This window comes from Nerophis ophidion, linkage group LG08, assembly GCF_033978795.1.
Source record: "Nerophis ophidion isolate RoL-2023_Sa linkage group LG08, RoL_Noph_v1.0, whole genome shotgun sequence".
NCBI lineage: Eukaryota > Metazoa > Chordata > Actinopteri > Syngnathiformes > Syngnathidae > Nerophis > Nerophis ophidion.
The window spans coordinates 8,581,392-8,603,078 of record NC_084618.1 but is presented as its reverse complement, the minus strand read 5'-3'; the positions used below and the strand labels follow the sequence as shown (position 1 = coordinate 8,603,078).

The following is a 21,687-nucleotide window of genomic DNA, read 5'->3' as shown; positions in this document are numbered from 1 at the left end:
TGTGTGTGTGAATGGGTAAATGTGGAAGTAGTGTCAAAGCGCTTTGAGTACCTTGAAGGTAGAAAAGCGCTATACAAGTACAACCCATTTATCATTTATTTAGATTCATGTGAAGAGGAGAGTGGGCGGATGGTTGAAAGGTCGGCATTGGGTTTAAAAATGGTGCAAAATGTTGAGAATGTAGTGCATTGTAGAACTGTGAGTACGTCCATTCAAAATATTGATACTAGCACAATTGTCCTGGATGATATCAAGGTGGCTGGTGTTGGCATTTTTGGAATTGGTTGAAAAATGTCGACGTAGTAACAGTCTGAATTGAGAATAGGAACTGTTTATTGTCATTTGTGCTCTGAATGCACGGCATTCACTTATATAACCCGATGCAAACAACCTTCCCTAGTCAGGCTGAAAAAAAAAATGTCAACACATAACACTGCTCACTGAACTTAGTGGATGTTCTAAAACACTGTCAAACATTCACATTCAAACCCTGTCATGATCCGTGGCCCGGGTCATGCTTTGTTTACTTTTTGACTCCCTCACTTCCTTTTTCAGCACCCCTGGGTGTGTGTGTTTTTGGTTGCCATGGGTACTGATTAGTTTTACCTGCCTCTGATTAGTGTTTGGGGGGCTCACCTGCCCCCCCGGGCACTAATCAGAGAGCTACTTATTCCTGGCTGTCTTATTTGCTTCTTGCAACATTTACCTTTGTGATCCTTGCCTTTGATTCTTCTTCCTGTGCTCTGCTTCCTCATAGCTCCCTGTGCTAGCGACGCGCCTTTCTGTTTATATGCGTTACCCGCCTAACTCAGAAGAATAAATCATTGTCTTACCTGCACCTTGCCTCCCGAGTTCCCGTCTGCATCTCAGTATCGTGTGTTGACATTTTGTGTTGGTTGGTTTTTTTCGGTTGGTGTGTTTTTTTTATTGCAGCATGACTAGGGTAGGTTGTTTGCATTGAGTCATATATGTAGACACAAATATTGATGTATATATAAATATATATATATATTAGCCCAATGCGGCCCCACAAGTCAAAAAGTTTAGCTCCACCTATCGTTGATTTTAAAAGCCCAAGTATGCCCGTTCTCCATCTCCTGTCTCTACACTGTCTCTGCTTGTAAGTGATATGTGTGTGTGTGTTGACTCACATGCATCTCACCTCATATTACCGGCAACGTCCGCATGGCGCGACATCACGGCTATGGGGGAAAAAGTACCTTTTTTAGATTGATAAGTACTTTATTAGCAGTACATGTCCCAACTCTAGTGTGTGTGTGTGTGTGTTTGTGTGTGTGTGTGTGTTTGAGTGTGTGTGTGTGCGTGTGTGTATATAAATACACCGCACTTTATGAAGCAAGTTAGTTACCGGCAGACTTAATCAACTTTAGCGTGAGTCGCACACTGTCTGCTATTTGTGGCCCACACACACACACACACACACACACACACACACACACACACACACACACACACACACACACACACACACTGGATTATCCGGTGGCAGGGAGGGGAGGCGGCAGAAAGCAGATCTGTTTGCGTGCTGGAGCTGGGCTGCGAGGGACAGGCGGTGCAGGCGGGGTGCGTAACAGTGCCCCCCCCCTAAGGGCTGCAAGGGACAGGCGGTGCAGGCAGGGTGCGTAACAGTGCCCCCCCCCCCCCCCCCCCCCTCCTAAAAAGTGTGTTTCAAAAGTGTGAGCTGGCCGAATGAAGAAAGTTGGAGGTGAGTTGTGGCGGAATGTCCTGGAACGTCAGCAGATGCAAGTTGAAGGGGGAGGTGCAGCAGTGACAGGGGGGGGTGGGGTCAGGGGGGTTGGAATGGCGTCCCCCCTTTCATTCTTTCTCTGCCCATGGCTTCTCTTCCTGCATGCACTTGTCTTCTGACTCCTCCCCCTCTGCTGCAGCTCATCTTCTCCTAAATGACTAAGCTAGTAGTTGACTACTTCCTAAAGTACTTTTCTAGTAGTTTGCTGGAGGTGTGGACTCCTTCTTCTCCGTCCCTCAGTGGTGACGTCACCACAAGACCTCGGACGTCCTCGTCGGCCATTCATACTCGTCTCTCTCTCTCTCTCTCTCTCTCTCTCTCTCTCTCTCTCTCTCTCTCTCCATGTTTGTGTGGCCCAGGTGAGGACGCCATGACGGGGGACACGGACAAGTACCTGGCCCCCCAGGACCTGCGGGAGCTGGGCGACGACTCTCTGCCCCAGGAGGGCTACATGGGCTTCAGTGTGGGCGCTCGCTCGCAGAGGTAGGACGCCCGCCGTCTTTTGTCCGCCCTCATTAGGGACACTCAGTTCATCAGGTCCTTGAACGCAACACTTTTTGATCATAAAACTATTTTGGAAAATGTAACAATTTTGAAAAATGTAACAATTTTAATAAATGTTACACTTTTGAATAATGTAAAGAAATTGAAAAATGTAACACTTTTGAAAAATTCAACCATTTTAATAATTGTTGCACTTTTGAATTCTAACAATTATAAAAAAATGTTTCACTTTTGAATAGTTTAACACTATTGAATAATTTAATACTTTTAAAAAATGTCACACTTTTGAATAATGTAACGATTGTGAAAAATGTAACACTTTTGAATAATGTAAAAACATTTAATAATGTAACACTTTTGAATAATGTAACAATTGTGAAAAATGTAACACTTTTGAATAATGTAATAACATTTAATAATGTAACACTTTTGAATAATGTAACAATTGTGAAAAATGTAACACTTTTGAATAATTTAACACTTTTGAATAATGTAAAAACATTTAATAATTTAACACTTTTGAATAATGTAAAAACATTTAATAATATAACACTTTTGAATAATGTAACAATTGTGAAAAATGTAACACTTATGAATAATTTAACATTTTTGAATAATGTAAAAACATTTAATAATTTAACACTTTTGAATAATGTAACAATTTTGAGTAATGTCGCACTTGATTATAATTTAACACTTTTGAATAATGTAAAAACATTTAATAATGTAACACTTTTGAATAATGTAACAATTGTGAAAAATGTAACACTTTTGAATAATTTAACACTTTTGAATAATGTAAAAACATTTAATAATGTAACACTTTTGAATAATGTAACAATTGTGAAAAATGTAACACTTTTGAATAATTTAACACTTTTTAATAATGTAAAAACATTTAATAATGTAACACTTTTAAATAATGTAACAATTTTGAGTAATGTCGCACTTGATTAATGTAATACTTTTGAATAATGTAACACTTTTGAATATTGTAACAATTTTGAATAATGTAACAATTTTGAATGGTGCAACCATTTCGAAGAATGTAACTCTTAAATAATGTAACACTTTTAAATAATATAACACTTTTGAATAATTTGACTATTTCAAATAATGTCACACTTGAATAATTTAACAATTTCAAATAATATAACACTTTTAATTAATGTTACACTTTTGAACAATGTAACAATTTTGAAAAATGTAACACTTTTGAAAACTGTAACAATTTTGAATAATGTAGCACTTCAATAATGTAACACTTATGAATCATGCAAGATGTCTGAAAAATGTTGGCAATTTGAATACTGTAATATTTTTCAATAATGTAACACTTTTCAATAATGTAACAATTTTTAATAATGTGACAATTTTGAATCATGTAAAAAATGTGAATAATGTAACACTTTTGAATAATATCACAATTATGAATAAAGTAACAATTTTTGATAATGTAACACTTTTGAATAATGTATAATCAAGTACATTAACTCATTAGCATTAAATCCTTTTACATCATCACATGTAAATATTATTTGTAGTGGAATCACTTTTCTGATAACCATGTTGAAGTAAATGTCAATATCGACTCTTATGCAATTGGTGGTGTGTGTGTGTGTGTGTGTGTGTGTGTGTGTGTGTGTGTGTGTGTGTGTGTGTGTGTCTGTGTGTGTGTGTGTGTGTTTGTGTCGCTGCATGTCTGAGAAGTGACACACTTGTCCAGCGAACCACAGGAAATTAGAAACATGTTCGATATTCCATAGCCCTGAGCACTGCGTGTGTGTGTGTGTGTGTGTGTGTGTGTGTGTGTGTGTGTGTGTGTGTGTGTGTGTGTGTGTGTGTGTGTGTGTGTGTGTGTGTGTGTGTGTGTGTGTGTGTGTGTGTGTGTGTGTGTGTGTGTGTGTGTGTGTGTGAGAGAGAGAGAGAGAGAGAGAGAGACCAGGAAGCAAAGGGGTGAAAAGTTCATTTGAATGAGTTTAGTTATGTTGTGTTCAAGGATGCTGGGAAAGTACAAATACCAAATTTTAAAGGTCCAACCTTTGACCTAAAAGTGTGCCAATCAAAAGTAAAAAAAAAAAAAGAAAAGAAAAGATGGCTGACCACCATTCTGTTTTTTCACTTGTGATTCTGGGAATTCCCAGTGTTGTTGAATGCATCATGCAATGTCTCTCCATTGGCTCCTCCCTTCTCCTCCTGTGTTCCATCCTCCTTTCTCTCTTCTTCTCTCCTCATTAAGTCCCAAAGTCAGGTAAGTAAGGCCCCGCCCCCGTACCTCCCCCCTCCCCTTACGGATGATGTCATAACTTCCTGCTGCCACCTGACTAACTTCCTGACGGACCAGTGGTCTTCCTGTGATGTCTTTTTGCTTTCTTTCACGAGCTTCCGGGGACCTGAACCCTGTTCTGCCCAAATAAGGTCGTTCTGCCCAAATAAGGACCTCTTTGTGTCCAAATAAGGACCTTGTTGTGCCCAAATAAGGAAGTTGTTATGCCCAAATAAGGACGTTGTTATGCCCAAATTAGGAAGTTGTTGTGCCCAAATAAGGACCTTGTTATGCCCAAATAAGGACGTTGTTATAACCCAAATAAGGAAGTTGTTATGCCCAAATAAGGACGTTGTTATAACCCAAATAAGGACATTGTTATGCCAAGATTAGGAAGTTCTTATGCCCATATAAGGAAGTTGTGTCTTTGTGCGCGTCATGAAAGCACAAATAACATTAAGTTTTATTTTTGAAGTGCGCTTCCTGACGGACACTTCATTAGGTACACTATCTTGCACCAAAGTACCGGATACTGGTCCTCAAAAAAACAGAATCGGATGATATCAGCTTGCATGTAAAATGTGTGATATCATGTGCAATAGAAGCAACCCGGCAGCGTGTTTACTTGTGTGTGATACCATGTACGATACGCGCAGCCCGTTTACTTGTGTGTGATATCATGGGCGATACAAGCAGTCTGTCAGCCGCTTTACTTTTGTGATATCATGTGCGATACAAGCAGTCCTGCAGCGTGTTGACTTGTGTGTGACATCACGTGCGATACAAGCTGTCCAGCAACGCGTTGACTTGTGTGTGATATCACGTGCGATACAAGCTGTCCAGCAACGCGTTGACTTGTGTGTGATATCTCGTGCGATACAAGCTGTCCAGCAGCGCGTTTACTTGTGTGTGATATCATGTGCAAGACGAGCAAGCCTGGCAGCTTGTTTACTTGTGTGTGTGATATCATGTGCGATACGAGCAGCCACGCAGCGTGTTTACTTGTGTGTGATATCATGGGTGATACAATCAGCCCGGCAGCTTGTTTACTTGTGTGTGATATCATGGGTGATACAATCAGCCCGGCAGCTTGTTTACTTGTGTGTGATGTCATGTGCGATACGAGCAGACTGGGAGCGTGTTTACTTGTGTGTGATATCATGTGTGATACAATCAGCCCGGCAGCTTTTTTACTTGTGTGTGATATCATGTGCGATACGAGCAGTAATGCAGCATGTTTACTTGTGTGTGATATCATGTGCGATACAAGCAGTCTGGAAGCTTATTTACTTGTGTGTGATATCATGTGCGATAAAATCAGCCTGGAAGCTTGTTTACTTGTGTGTGATATCATGTGCGATACAAGCAGTCCGGAAGCTTATTTACTTGTGTGTGATATCATGTGTGATACAAGCAGTCCTAGAGTGTTTACTTGTGTGTGATATCATGTGCAATACAAGCTGTATTGCAGAGTGTTTACTTGTGTGTGATATCATGTGTGGTACAAGCAGTCATCAGTGTTTTTATTTGTCTGTGATGTCGTGTGATAAAATCAGCCTGGAAGCTTGTTTACTTGTGTGTGACATCATGTGCGATACAAGCAGCCACGCAGCGTGTTTACTTGTGTGTGACATCATGTGCGATACAAGCAGCCACGCAGCGTGTTTACTTGTGTGTGATATCATGTGCAATACAAGCAGCCACGCAGCGTGTTTACTTGTGTGTGATATCATGTGCGATACAAGCAGCCACGCAGCCTGTTTACTTGTGTGTGATATCATGTGCGATACAAGCAGTCCAGAAGCTTATTTACTTGTGTGTGATATCATGTGCGATACAAGCAGTCTGACAGCCTGTTTAGTTGTGTGTGATATCATGTGTGATACAAGCAGTCTGACAGCCTGTTTACTTGTGTGTGATATCATGTGCGAAACAAGTAGTCTGACAGCCTGTTTACTTGTGTGTGATATCATGTGTGATACAAACAGTCCTGCAGCCTGTTTACTTGTGTGTGATATCATGTGCGATACAAGCAGTCTGACAGCCTGTTTAGTTGTGTGTGATATCATGTGCAATACAAGCAGCCACGCAGCGTGTTTACTTGTGTGTGATATCATGTGCGATACAAGCAGCCACGCAGCGTGTTTACTTGTGTGTGATATCATGTGCGATACAAGCAGTCCGGAAGCTTATTTACTTGTGTGTGATATCATGTGCGATACAAGCAGTCTGACAGCCTGTTTACTTGTGTGTGATATCATGTGCGAAACAAGTAGTCTGACAGCCTGTTTACTTGTGTGTGATATCATGTGTGATACAAACAGTCTTGCAGCCTGTTTACTTGTGTGTGATATCATGTGCGATACAAGCAGTCTGACAGCCTGTTTACTTGTGTGTGATATCATGTGCGAAACAAGTAGTCTGACAGCCTGTTTACTTGTGTGTGATATCATGTGCGATACAAGCAGTCCGGAAGCTTATTTACTTGTGTGTGATATCATGTGCGATACAAGCAGTCTGACAGCCTGTTTAGTTGGGTGTGATATCATGTGTGATACAAGCAGTCTGACAGCCTGTTTACTTGTGTGTGATATCATGTGCGAAACAAGTAGTCTGACAGCCTGTTTACTTGTGTGTGATATCATGTGTGATACAAACAGTCCTGCAGCCTGTTTACTTGTGTGTGATATCATGTGCGATACAAGCAGTCTGACAGCCTGTTTAGTTGTGTGTGATATCATGTGCGATACAAGCAGTCTGACAGCCTGTTTAGTTGTGTGTGATATCATGTGCGATACAAGCAGTCGTGCAGCCTGTTGCCAAGGCAACCTGACCCAGGTCTCCCAATGAGTGCTTCCTGTCTTTGTGCACTTTGGGACTATTCTGTCTTTGGGGGGGGCTAAGAACTTGTGTCAGGTCTGAGTTCTGCTGGTTCTGGTTCCTGGAAGCTGCATGCATTTAATGTTTTTGTTTTTGTTTTTTTCTGTTCACCTCTCCTGTACCACCCCCCCCTCCTTCCCCCTCCCCCCGCCCTCATCATTGTTGTCATGGTAACGCGTGACCTGCACCAAGCCTGCGTTCCTTCAGTTCTGATAGGTCCAACACTCTCAACCGCAGCTCCTTCACGCGGGACAGCATGATGATCGAGGAGATATTGGCACCCAGCAGGGACTTGGTACGTACCTCCACATCCTCCTTCTGGAACATTCCAGTCTTACGCCTTAAACCGGAACTACAAAAGCCCAAAAGCAGTGAAGTTGTCAGCTTGTGTAAATGCTAAATAAACAGAGAATGCAACAAATCCTTTTCAACTTATATTCAATTGAATAGACTGCACTGCGATGATGTGGCGACTTGTCCAGGGTGTACCCTGCCTTCTGCCCAATTGTAGCTGAGATAGACACAAGTGCACCGTGCGACCCCAAAGGGAATGAACGGTAGAAAATGGACGGATAGACTGCAAAGACTAAATATTTAACATTGGAACTGGAAAACTTTGTTATTTTTTGCAATTATTAGCTCATTTGGAATTTGATGGCTGCAGCATGTTTAAAAAAAGTTGGCACAAGTGGCAAAGAAGAGTGAGAAAGTTGAGGAATGCTCTTATTTGGAACATCCCACAGGTGAACAGGCTAATTGGGAACAGGTGGGTGCCATGATTGGCTATAAAAGCAGCTTCCGTGAAATGCTCACTCGTTCACAAACAAGGACGGGGTGAGGGTCACCACTTTGTCAACAAATGCTTGAGCTAATTGTTGAACAACAACATTTCTCAACAAGGAATTTAGGGATTTCACCATCAAAAGGTCGAGAGAATGTGGAGAAATCACTGCACATAAGCCATGATATTACACACTTTGGATCCCTCGGGCGGTACTGCATCAAAAAGCCACATCAGTGTGTAAAGGATATCACCACATGGTCTCAAGAACACTTCAGAAAACCACTGTCAGTAACTACAGTTGGTCGCGACATCTCTAAGTGCAAGTTAAAACTCTACTATGCAAAGCCACAGCCATTTATCAACAACACCCAGAAATGCTTGGCTGGACCCTAGCTCATCCAACATGAACTGATGCAAAGTGGGAAAGTGTTCTGTGGTCTGACGAGAAACTGTGGACGTGCTGTCCTCCGGAACAAAGAAGCATGGGGACTGTTCTAGGGGGAAAGTGTTCTAGGCAGCATGTGTGATGGTATGGGGGTGTATTAGTGATTGTTGTAGGGTGAAACTGTTCTAGGCAGCATGTGTGATGGTATGGGGGTGTATTAGTGATTGTTGTAGGGTGAAAGTGTTCTAGGCAGCATGTGTGATGGTATGGGGGTGTATTAATGATTGTTGTAGGGTGAAAGTGTTCTAGGCAGCATGTGTGATGGTATGGGGGTGTATTAGTGATTGTTGTAGGGTGAAAGTGTTCTAGGCAGCATGTGTGATGGTATGGGGGTGTATTAATGATTGTTGTAGGGTGAAAGTGTTCTAGGCAGCATGTGTGATGGTATGGGGGTGTATTAGTGATTGTTGTAGGGTGAAAGTGTTCTAGGCAGCATGTGTGATGGTATGGGGGTGTATTAATGATTGTTGTAGGGTGAAAGTGTTCTAGGCAGCATGTGTGATGGTATGGGGGTGTATTAATGATTGTTGTAGGGTGAAAGTGTTCTAGGCAGCATGTGTGATGGTATGGGGGTGTATTAGTGGCCAAGGCATGGGTAACTTACACATCTGTGAAGGCACCATTAATGCTGAAAGCTACATACAGCTTTTGGAGCCATCCAAGCAATGTTATCACGGACGCCCCTGCTTATTTCAGCAAGACGATGCCAAGCCAGGTGTTACAACAGCGTGCCTTCGTAGTAAAAGAGTGCAGGTACATGATTATTAGCAAAAAATAGCAAAGTTTGTCAGTGTGAAGATGAAATATCTTGTCTTTGCAGTCTATTTAATTGAATATAAGTTGAAAAGGATTTGTTGTATTTTCTTTTTATTTAGCATTTACACAAGCTGACAACTTCCCTGGTTTCGTAGTTTGTAAGATGAGTCGTTCATTTTGCACCAAAAACCACTTAAAATCCCGTGTTTCTACCAGTTTCGTCTTCCATACCTCAGAATAGAGCACCAAGCTTAAAGCAGCATTAGGCTACATTAGCATTAGCAGTACTAGCGGTGAGTTAGCATTAGCAGCACTAGCAGCTACGTTGCTAACTTTACTTGTTTGGACCTACAAATGCTGGCTTTTGATGGTTGGCGCCGTCCTAGATTTATGCTAACTTTTCCTACGTTGTGCTAACAATAGCATGCTAAAATTTAATGCTTGCATTTTTTACTAAGTTCATTTGTATATAACTCAAAAATAACTGCACCATCTAAGACGCATCTTATCTGGTCACTTGTTAGCATGCTAACATTAGCATGAAAATGTTTCGTAGTAGCATTTGAGCTCATTTTGATCATTTAAACCCAAAACGAGCATGTTAGCTGTTCCTACGACGATGAGCTAACACTGGCATGCTGACATTCTATGCTAGCTGCTTTAGCGTCAATACAGATTAAAAGCCAATAAATATTTTCTTTAAGGAGCAGGTCATGTCTGGTATGTTGGCACCTAAGTAATCATCCCACAATTGTACTTTTACAAGTACTTGTCTATCCTAAATAAGATACATCTTTACTATTTGGCTCTTTGCACTCTTAGTATTCCTTTCTGCACAGCCACTTGCATTATTAGGGCCCGCATGGCCAAAGGACCTATTGTTTTTCATGCGTTTTATTCTTTCTTTATTATTATTCCGCACCTTCGCACCCTAATTTGACCCCCTTAACATGCTTCAAAACTCACCAAATTTGACACACACATCGGTCTGGCCAACCTTCCCAACTTATTAAACAACCAAACCCCAAAAATCTAAATTGCTCTCCAGCGCCCTCTAGGAAAAAAAAAAGATTGCTTGTAACTTCAATTAGGAATGTCGTAGAGACATGAAACAAAAACCTCTATGTAGGGCTGACTTAGACCTAGATTTCATAATTGTATCTTCTAGGGCAAAAATCTACAGAAATTTTGCAAAAACCCTTCCGAAGCAAAATTTGCCTAAAAAATGTTATGTTTGACTAAAAGGGAGGTGACGGCAAACGAACACCAGGTGGCAGTATCTCCAAAGATTTATTATATATAGTAAATATATACATAAATCTGTAGTACTACTAATAATAATAATAATAATACTAATACTGCTAATGAATAAACCAAGGAAATGAAGTCTGATCAAAACTCAAGTGTGTATGGTGTAAGGCTATGTGTGTAGATTAGCTGAAGGATGTCTTACCAAAATGTTGACGGAAGTGAAGTAACGCGGAAGTCCGTGGGAAAACGTGTCCAAGCGGGAGGTCGAGAATCCAAAAGGCAGTCCGGGGGGCAAGGGGAACAACAGGGGATCCAGGAGAAACACGGGAAGAGCTGCGGGAAGACAACAAGAGCATCAGACAACAGAAACACGGAAGTCGCAGGGGAAGAGCGAGTACGTGGGATGGAAGCCAGACACAGGATGCTTACTCAGGTACAGATGGCTATAATCCGGCCAGTGATGGCAGGTTGTCCAGGTCTATAAAGGCAGCTCCGTCATTACCATCAGGTGTGAAGTTTGCAGGTGACTGATTGCAGCTGGCAGCTGCTGCAGGGCGGGGACGCGCGCGGCTCGTTCCTGGATGTGTGCGCCCGTGGGCGTGCCCCGAGTGGCGCACAGATGGACGAGCGGCGCTGGCAGGGGTCTGAACCGTAACAGTACCCCCCTTCTTATGGACAGCTTCCAGATGTCCCACAGGTCGAAACACCAAGAGCACAGGAACAAAAGTCAAGGGAGGGCGGAGGGGCGAACTGGTGGTGGGTCGCCAGCCCAAGTGTCCCCGAATCCACCGGGGACGAGTCTGGTGGCGACGGCGAGTAGAATGCAGCTGACGCCGGCGAGGCGGGCAACCAAGGAACGGGCACCATCTTGGAAGTCGTGGAGGCGGACGCGAGTGACGCCATGGTGAGTCTCGCCAGAAACGAGGAGGTGATGTCTGAAGCGTAGAGGCATAGGAAGACGGCGGCGTGAAGGCAGCGGATGTCATCTGCGGCGTGGAAGCAGCAGATGTCAAAGCCAAAGACGAGGAGGGCAGCTGAGGAGCTGGCCGATGTACTGAAGTCGGCGCTACAGGCCGAGGGGCAGAGGTCGAGGCCAGCCTGGGAGCTGGTGGGGACACAGGGACCAGCCAGGGAGCTGGTGGAAACGAGGGGTTCAGCCTTGGGGCTGGCACTAGTTCGGGTGCTAGCTCAGGGACTGCCGTTAGCTCGGAGGCTAGCTCGGAGACTACCGCTAGCTTGGGTACTGCTGCTAGCTCGGGTACTGCCGCTAGCTTGGAGGCTAGCTCGGGGACTGTCGCTAGCTCGGGGGCTAACTGTGGGGCTGGTGCTAACTCAGGGGCTAGCTCGGGGACAGACGCTAGCTCGGAGGCTAGCTGTGGGGCTGGTGCTAGTTCGGGCGCTAACCTGGGGACTGGTGCCAGCTCAGAGGCTAGTCTGGGGACTGGAGCTAGCTCGGTCGCTAGCCAGGGAACTGGTGCTAGTTCGGAGGCTAGCCAGGGAACTGGTGGCTGTGGCTGAGAAAAGCGGAAGACAGGTGGAATTAGTTTGGCAGGGGGTAGCCTGTCTGGGTGCCACTGCGCCGCCACACCAGCACAGCCACCAGTACTATCCCCCCCCTCCAAAATTGGATGCCAGACGCTTCCTGCAGACTGAGGAACAGTCTCTAAGGGTGGGAAGAGGGTGTCCAGGCGACGAGAAAATTCCTCTTTGCTAATATTGCTACTGAACATCCCCTTCCAAGACATGTTGACGGGACAAGACAAATCCTCCCGTGTGGAGCAAAAAAGAAAAAAGAAAAAGACAGTGAATGGGAGAAGAGGAGGAGAAAGAAAAAAAATTCAGGGGGGGCTGAACGAAAGTCACTGGGGCAGGGCTAAGGTACTCGGCCGTCAGGTCCCTAATCAATTGGCCGGATTATACTGTTATGTTTGACTAAAAGGGAGGTGACGGCAAACGAACACCAGGTGGCAGTATCTCCAAAGATTTATTATATATAGTAAATATATACATACATCTGTAGTACTACTAATAATAATAATAATAATACTAATACTGCTAATGAATAAACCAAGGAAATGAAGTCTGATCAAAACTCAAGTGTGTATGGTGTAAGGCTATGTGTGTAGATTAGCTGAAGGATGTCTTACCAAAATGTTGACGGAAGTGAAGTAACGCGGAAGTCCGTGGGAAAACGTGTCCAAGCGGGAGGTCGAGAATCCAAAAGGCAGTCCGGGGGGCAAGGGGAACAACAGGGGATCCAGGAGAAACACGGGAAGAGCTGCGGGAAGACAACAAGAGCATCAGACAACAGAAACACGGAAGTCGCAGGGGAAGAGCGAGTACGTGGGATGGAAGCCAGACACAGGATGCTTACTCAGGTACAGATGGCTATAATCCGGCCAGTGATGGCAGGTTGTCCAGGTCTATAAAGGCAGCTCCGTCATTACCATCAGGTGTGAAGTTTGCAGGTGACTGATTGCAGCTGGCAGCTGCTGCAGGGCGGGGACGCGCGCGGCTCGTTCCTGGATGTGTGCGCCCGTGGGCGTGCCCCGAGTGGCGCACAGATGGACGAGCGGCGCTGGCAGGGGTCTGAACCGTAACAAAAAATGCAATTTTTGCCTCTTTGCACTGTAATTTGACCCCTTTAAAATGCTTCAAAAGTCACCAAACTTGGCACACATATCAGGACTGGCGAAAATTGCAATCTAGTAAAAAAAAAAAAAACCCCAAAACTCAAATTTGCGCTCTAGCGCAATTTTGAATATAACACAGAAAAAACTGCTCCTGGGAAGAAAACACAAACAAAACTGCTTGTAACTTCCGGTAGAAATGTCGGAGGGACATGAAACAAAAACTTCTATGTAGGTCTCACTTAGACCTACATTTTAATAATTGACATCCTTCGGCAAAAATCCACAGGAAGTTGCCAATTACCCCTTCAAAACAAAAGTTTTGTAAAACCCCGTCACCTTTCTTCAAACGTTATCTCCTCTGAGCCCGTTTGTTGTTTCGGCTTCAAACTCGCACAGGAGAGACTTTGAACCCTTCTGATTAAAAATTATTGAAAGAGTTTTGATAAGTGCTCCGGTTTTGATTTTATGACCCTTCAAAGATCAACTGCGCTGATGTCGCTGCGCTCCTGTTGTCTCAAGATGGCTACTACCACTGGACAAAAGTATTGGGACACTTAGAACTACCACTGGATAAAAGTATTGGGACACTTAGGACTAACACTAGGCAAAAGTATTGGGACACTTATGGCTACCACTGGACAAAAGAATTGGGCCACTTAGGACTAACAGTAGACAATGACAATGTGAAATGGAATTACATCTTTTTTGTCCTCAAAATTCTACACACAATACCCTATAATGATAGTAGCTACTATCCATGCTTCTACCGCTTATCCGGGTTCGGGTCGCGGGGGCAGCAGCCAAAGGCGGGCCCGACCAACGCTGCATGCAGCTTTAATTTTATTTTAGCCATTATGAAACACCAACACAGTATGAGTGCAGTGTTAGTACAGCTAGTGAGTGTGCCACACATTCACTACTAATTCATCAGTGTTTAATCTGTAGCTTACTTCAAAGTTGATATCATCTGATGCGTATCGGACCGATATGGGATGGGGACAGCCCTACGGTCAATAATGGTGTGGACGTAAACACAACATACTGTAATACAGAAGGTGAGGACCCCTTTAGTGTATCACTATGAGGACCCCTGTAGTGTATCACTATGAGGACCCCTTTAGTGTATCACATGACAGTATATAGTTGAGTGTAGGACAAGAATAAGAAAGTTTGTATACAAACGAGGTGTTTGTGTGTGCTGCAGATGCTCTGTAAGGAAAGGTCATTGAGGGCAGAAGACCACAACAAGGTAGACCTGCTGGCATGATGACTTTTCTCATAGTTCACTGCTCCATGTGTGACCTTCACAAACACCTTTGAAGGACACATGCTGCACTGAATCCTGATTTATGTCCCTTGTTGTTGTTCTTGTTGTTGTTGTGAGTGCAATACTTATGTTGACATCACTGATGCTACTTCCTGTGCGCTGCATGCCACTTCCTGTCTCCTCGCCAGCTCTTGGCGGCGGCCAAAGACCAGGACCAGGACTCCTTGAGGAGGTACAGCTGGACGCCAGACGCCATGGACAACATCAACATGGTCTCCTCACCAGTCCACTCGGGGTAAGTCAACAATCTTCCATCTATATATGTATATATATATGTATATATATATATATATATATATATATATATATATATATATATATATATACATATATATATATATATATATATATATATATATATATATATATATATAAACTACAAAAGCAGTGAAGTAGTCAGGTTGTGTAAATGCTAAATAACTTGCACACGTTTTCAATGTCTAGACTACAGGCAGGCCAGTCTAGTACCCGCACTTTTTTACTATAAAAGATGGCATCGTCTTCCTGAAATAAGCAGGGGCGTCCATGATAACAACATATGTTGCTCCAAAAGCTGTATGTACCTTTCAGCATTAATGGTGCCTTCACAGATGTGTAAGTTAGCCATGCCTTGGCCACTAATACACCCCCATACCATCACACATGCTGCCTAGAACACTTTCACCCTACAACAATCACTAATACACCCCCATACCATCACACATGCTGCCTAGAACACTTTTACCCTACAACAATCACTAATACACCCCCATACCATCACACATGCTGCCTAGAACACTTTCACCCTACAACAATCACTAATACACCCCCATACCATCACACATGCTGCCTAGAACACTTTCACCCTACAACAATCACTAATACACCCCCATACCATCACACATGCTGCCTAGAACACTTTCACCCTACAACAATCACTAATACACCCCCATACCATCACACATGCTGCCTAGAACACTTTCACCCTACAACAATCACTAATACACCCCCATACCATCACACATGCTGCCTAGAACACTTTCACCCTACAATAATCACTAATACACCCCCATACCATCACACATGCTGACTAGAACACTTTCACCCTACAACAATTACTAATACACCCCCATACCATCACACATGCTGCCTAGAACACTTTCACCCTACAACAATCACTAATACACCCCCATACCATCACACATGCTGCCTAGAACACTTTCACCCTACAACAATCACTAATACACCCCCATACCATCACACATGCTGCCTAGAACACTTTCACCCTACAATAATCACTAATACACCCCCATACCATCACACATGCTGACTAGAACACTTTCACCCTACAACAATCACTAATACACCCCCATACCATCACACATGCTGCCTAGTACACTTTCACCCTACAACAATCACTAATACACCCCCATACCATCACACATGCTGCCTAGAACACTTTCACCCTACAACAATCACTAATACACCCCCATACCATCACACATGCTGACTAGAACACTTTCACCCTACAACAATCACTAATACACCCCCATACCATCACACATGCTGCCTAGAACACTTTCACCATACAACAATCACTAATACACCCCCATACCATCACACATGCTGCCTAGAACACTTTCACCCTACAATAATCACTAATACACCCCCATACCATCACACATGCTGGCTAGAACACTTTCACCCTACAACAATCACTAATACACCCCCATACCATCACACATGCTGGCTAGAACACTTTCACCCTACAACAATCACTAATACACCCCCATACCATCACACATGCTGCCTAGAACACTTTCACCATACAACAATCACTAATACACCCCCATACCATCACACATGCTGACTAGAACACTTTCACCCTACAACAATCACTAATACACCCCCATACCATCACACATGCTGCCTAGAACACTTTCACCCTACAACAATCACTAATACACCCCCATACCATCACACATGCTGCCTAGTACACTTTCACCCTACAACAATCACTAATACACCCCCATACCATCACACATGCTGCCTAGAACACTTTCACCCTACAACAATCACTAATACACCCCCATACCATCACACATGCTGACTAGAACACTTTCACCCTACAACAATCACTAATACACCCCCATACCATCACACATGCTGCCTAGAACACTTTCACCATACAACAATCACTAATACACCCCCATACCATCACACATGCTGCCTAGAACACTTTCACCATACAACAATCACTAATACACCCCCATACCATCACACATGCTGCCTAGAACACTTTTACCCAGATGGTTCTTTTCCTCTTTGGTCCACAGTTTCCAAAAACAATTTCAAATGTGGACTCGTCAGACCACAGAACACTTGTCTGTCCGTCTTAGATGAGCTAGGGCCCAGGGAAAAGGTTTCTGGGTGTTGTTGATAAATGGCTGTGGCTTTGCATAGTAGAGTTTTAACTTGCACTTACAGATGTAGCGACCAACTGTAGTTACTGACAGTGGTTCTCTGAAGTGTTCCTGAGCCCTCGTGGTGATATCCTTTACACACTGATGTGGCTTTTTGATGCCTGAGGGACCCAAGGTGTGTAATATCAGTGATTTCTCCACATTCTCTTAACCTTTTGATGAAATTACGGCGCGTAGATGGTTGAGAAATGTTGTTCTTAAACAATTTGCTCAGGCATTTGTTGACAAAGTGGTGACCCTCGCCCCGTCCTTGTTTGTGAACAAGTGAGCATTTCATGGAAGCTGCTTTTAGAGCCAATCATGGCACCCACCTGTTCCCAATTAGCCTGCTCACCTGTGGCATGTTGCAAATAAGAGCATTCCTCAACTTCCTCACTCTTTTTTGCCACTTCTGCCAGCTTTTTTGAAACATGTTGCAGGCATCAAATTCCAAATGAGCTAATAATTGCAAAAAATGACAAAGTTTGTCAGTGTGAAGATGAAATATCTTGAATATAAGTGTATATTTTATTTAGCATTTACACAAGGTGACAACTTCACTGCTTCTGGCTTTTGCACATGTTCAGTTCATACATCTACAGTATAAATAACATCAAATGATATGCAGTTACAGTAACATGTAGGTGAGTATATATATATATATATATATATATAAACCTACAGGTTATATGTACTCACCTACGTCATGTGACACAGTTGTGTTGTCGTCCATCCCGCAGTTTTTCCTCTCCGCTCCCGCAGTACGACAACAGGTGACACACGGGTGTGCTTGATGTTGTTCTTTGTCTTCTTTGGGGTGACATCACTAACCCTCACCTCCAACACCCACTTCCTGCTTGCGTCTTTGACACACACACACACACTTATGAAGTGGAATGACTTGTATATTGTGTTGTTGTGTTGTTGGTCAGCTACACACTAACCTGACATGTGACCAAAGCTGAGTGCTGTAGTTGTGTGTGTGTGTGTGTGTGTGTGTGTGTGTGTGTGTGTGTGTGTGTGTGTGTGTGTGTGTGTGTGTGTGTGTGTGTGTGTGTGTGTGTGTGTGTGTGTGTGTGTGTGTGTGTGTGTAAGTACTAGGGTGGTACCCATACCAATATGTTGGTACCGGTACCAACATGTATTTCCATACTTTTATAAATAAAGGGCACCTAAAAAAATGTCATTATTAGCTTTATTTGTACAAAACAATGTTAGTGTAGATGAAAGATATGTTTATTATTGTCATTTAGTCCTTCAATCAAATGTTGAACATACTAGACAACTTGTCTTTTAGTAAGAAGTAAACAAACAAAGACTCCTAATTAGTAACATATTGTGTCATTTATACACCTATTATTTTATACACATTATGAGGGACAAACTGTAAAAATGGATTATTCATCTACTTGTTCATTTACTGTTAATATCTGCTTACTTCCTGTTCTAACATGTTCTATCTACACTTCCGTTCAAATGTAATAATCACTTATTCTTCTCTTCTTTGATACTTGACATTAGTTTTGGATGATACCACACATTTAGGTATGGATCATGTCGATATCAAGTAGTTCCAGGATCATACAATAAAGTATAATACCTAATAAACCAACAATAATATCTTTAAGAAATACTGATGAAAAGGGTAGGTGTCGTCCTGTTTTCTGTTTTAACATGTTCTATCTACACTTCTGTTCAAATGTAATAATCACTTATTCTTCTCTTCTTTGATACTTGACATTAGTTTTGGATGATACCACACATTTAGGTATGGATCATGTCGATACCAAGTAGTTCCAGGATCATACAATAAAATATAATACCTAATAAACCAATAATAATATGTTTAAGAAATACTGATGTAAAGGGTAGGTGTCACCCTGTTTTCTGTTCTAACATGTTCTATCTACACTTCTGTTCAAATATAATAATTCTCTTTTTTCATACTTGACATTAGTTTTCAATGATACCAGACTTTTAGCTATGGATCATGTCGATACCAAGTAGTTCCAGGATCATACATTGGTCATATTCAAAGTCCTCATGTCTCCAGGGACATATTTACTGACTTTATAAACATAATATGAATTATTACATTTAGTGACGATAAACAATATTCATGTAATCATAGTAGTATTGACTAAATACGATCTTGTACTTGGTATCATTACAGTGGATGTCAGGTGTAGATCCACCCATGGCGTTTGTTTACATTGTGACGCCGGTGATCTATTGTATCTTCCTACGCTGTGTAGTGAAGCATGTTTAGCTATTCCTTGTCCTGCAGTGATAATGATACTTGTAAGAAACTTACCTTATTTGCGTCATGATCCGCGGCTCGGATCATGTCATTTTCTGGTTTTGTACTGTTTTGTTATCACATCCGGTTTAGTATTTGACTTCCTTAGTTCCTGGTGGCACTTCCTGTTTTGTTCTGTTGCCTAGTTACGTACTAGTGTCACCTGCATTGTGTGTTTGACGCGCACCTGCATCTTAATTTCTGTCTGTATTTATGCCTGCCCTTTTTTGTCATTGGTCCTCGCAGTCTAATTTGCTATTTCATGCTACAGGTGACCTCGCTAACCCCGCTTGTGGTAAAGACTATTTTGGTGTGTTTTAGCTGCCACGCTATTCCCTCGTTTGTTTATTTCCCTAGCTGACATGCTAGCGTCTTTTGTTCTTTCTAGCTCACATGCTAGTTCTGTTGGTTTGTCTCTAGTGCCTTTGTGCAAGTATTTATGTGTTTAGTTTGTTCTTTAGTATAAATAAGTCTTCAGTTCTTACCTTCACGCTGTGTCCATTCCGCCTGCATAATTGAGAGAACGCACCCGCATCACCAGAATGCCAACCAAGCGTCATAATTTGTCGCCATGGAGGCCAGGATTAGTGATTTAGAAGTAGCTAAACCACTGCGGATGGACGTTAGCCGCCAGCTAGCTAGCCATGTGTTAAAGCATCTCTTCCTGAGGGTGTTTCAGTGTTAAAACTTCACCTTTATCTTGACTTTTTACACCAAAATGTGTCCATTCTCCCTTTTCTGTCTACACACTGTGTCTGCTTGTAAGTACTCTGTGTGTGTGCACTGCCATACATGCTCCACGTGACGACGCGCCGTCACATCTGTAGAAATGCGTATTATTTTTAAATTGGCAACGGGTACTTTTCAAGCAGAGTATAGTATAGTTTTTTTATATCATTAGTACTACGATACTATACTAGTACCGCGATATCATACAACCCTCGTTACAACACTAAATATTACTGATAATAGTACATTAGCAGTTTTTTTTTTCGGGCTAAAGTAGCAGAATAGAGAAAAAACAATCAGAATAAAATGTGAAATAGAGGAGAGGGGAAATGAATATGTACAGTATATATTATTATAATAAATCATGGATGTATCATAATTGTAATTGCTTATTAAAATTCAACTCCTACTTTGTTTACTTCTGTGATGACCTTCAAGTTTTGTAATCACTCAGAAATATCCAGCAGCTAAAATGCACCAAACATGCTAACACAGCTAAAATGCTAACACAGCTAAAACATGAACACGTGTGGAGAAGTGAGGGTTTTCATCAGGATTCAAACGAGTGTAGTTTAAAAGAAATGTTTTTTTAAATATCCACAAAGTTTTATGAGCAGGATGTGTTGTGTCGCCATCTTTGTTGAATTTGACTTTCTGCACCATGACTAGGGGAGGTTGTTTCGATTGGGTCATATAAGTGAATGCTGTGATTGTTGAACAAGTAATAGCCACTGACTTGAGCCACTTATCTTGGCCACCAGACGGCCACAAAAACTATTTTTAAATAATAATACGCTGGCCGTAGTTTGGATATGTTGGGATAACAAAAGTAAAATGTAATTTTCCGTTTAAAAAACACACATAACTACAGCAGTCGCCGACACTGGAGGATTCTGGGTTGTTGTTTGTTTATCTGGCCGTGTGAGCGCATGTTTGACTTCCTGTGCCGCAGGTCCTGGTGAGCTTCATGGTGGACGCCCGGGGCGGCTCCATGCGGGGCAGTCGCCACAACGGCATGCGCATCATCATCCCGCCCAGGAAGTGCACGGCGGCCCACGCGCATCACCTGTCGCCTGGTCAAGCGGCATAAGCTGGCGTCGCCGCCCCCCATGGTGGAGGGGGAGGGCCCGGCCAGCCGGCTGGTGGAGGTGGGCCCGGCCGGCGCTCAGTTCCTAGGGTAAGGCGCGATGCTTTGGTGGCGCCGCTTGGGTTTGACCACATCCAACCCCTCCCCCCCTACCCCCGCGCTTCCTGCCGCCGCCATTTCCTTGCCATCGTTGTTTCTAACTTTTGTGAAACAATATAAAGTCAACATGGATCTTGCTGCTGTAGCTCCGCCCACTGTCCCCTCATTGGCTGCCTGCTGTGAGTGGACATCTCTGTAAATAAGACCACTTTAGGAAGGTGTCTTGTGCGAGAAAGTCTTGGTCTGTCCCCCTCGAGCTCACAAGTGTGTGTGTGTGTGTCTAATGTGTGTGTCGTGTGTGTGTGTCTAATGTGTGTGTGTGTTTGCGGTGGCCGCAGTAAGCTCCATCTTCCCAGACAGCCGCCGGCTCTTAATGAAGGCGAGAGCCTGGTTAGTCCAGTTCTCCAGCTGGGACCCC

The 21,687-nt window shown here is 43.0% G+C and overlaps 1 protein-coding gene and 1 long non-coding RNA gene across 2 annotated transcripts in view; one reads left to right on the top strand and one right to left on the bottom strand.

Moving 5' to 3' along the window:
* The window catches only part of LOC133557271 (ankyrin-3-like), a 156,443-nt gene that overhangs the window by 75,532 nt on the left and 59,224 nt on the right, over positions 1 to 21,687 (top strand). Inside the window, 7 exon segments of the mRNA XM_061907617.1 lie at positions 2,128 to 2,251; positions 7,611 to 7,713; positions 14,492 to 14,536; positions 14,743 to 14,849; positions 17,796 to 17,830; positions 21,037 to 21,134; positions 21,136 to 21,260. Coding sequence (XP_061763601.1) covers positions 2,128 to 2,251; positions 7,611 to 7,713; positions 14,492 to 14,536; positions 14,743 to 14,849; positions 17,796 to 17,830; positions 21,037 to 21,134; positions 21,136 to 21,260 — 637 coding nt within the window.
* LOC133557273 (uncharacterized) overlaps positions 7,576 to 21,687 on the bottom strand; it is a 30,583-nt gene continuing 16,471 nt past the window's right edge. The window contains exons 2-3 of the long non-coding RNA XR_009807738.1: positions 17,755 to 17,918; positions 7,576 to 7,770 (exon numbers count right to left, since the gene is read on the bottom strand). This is a non-coding gene — a long non-coding RNA (uncharacterized LOC133557273). The remainder of the gene's footprint in view (positions 7,771 to 17,754; positions 17,919 to 21,687) is intronic.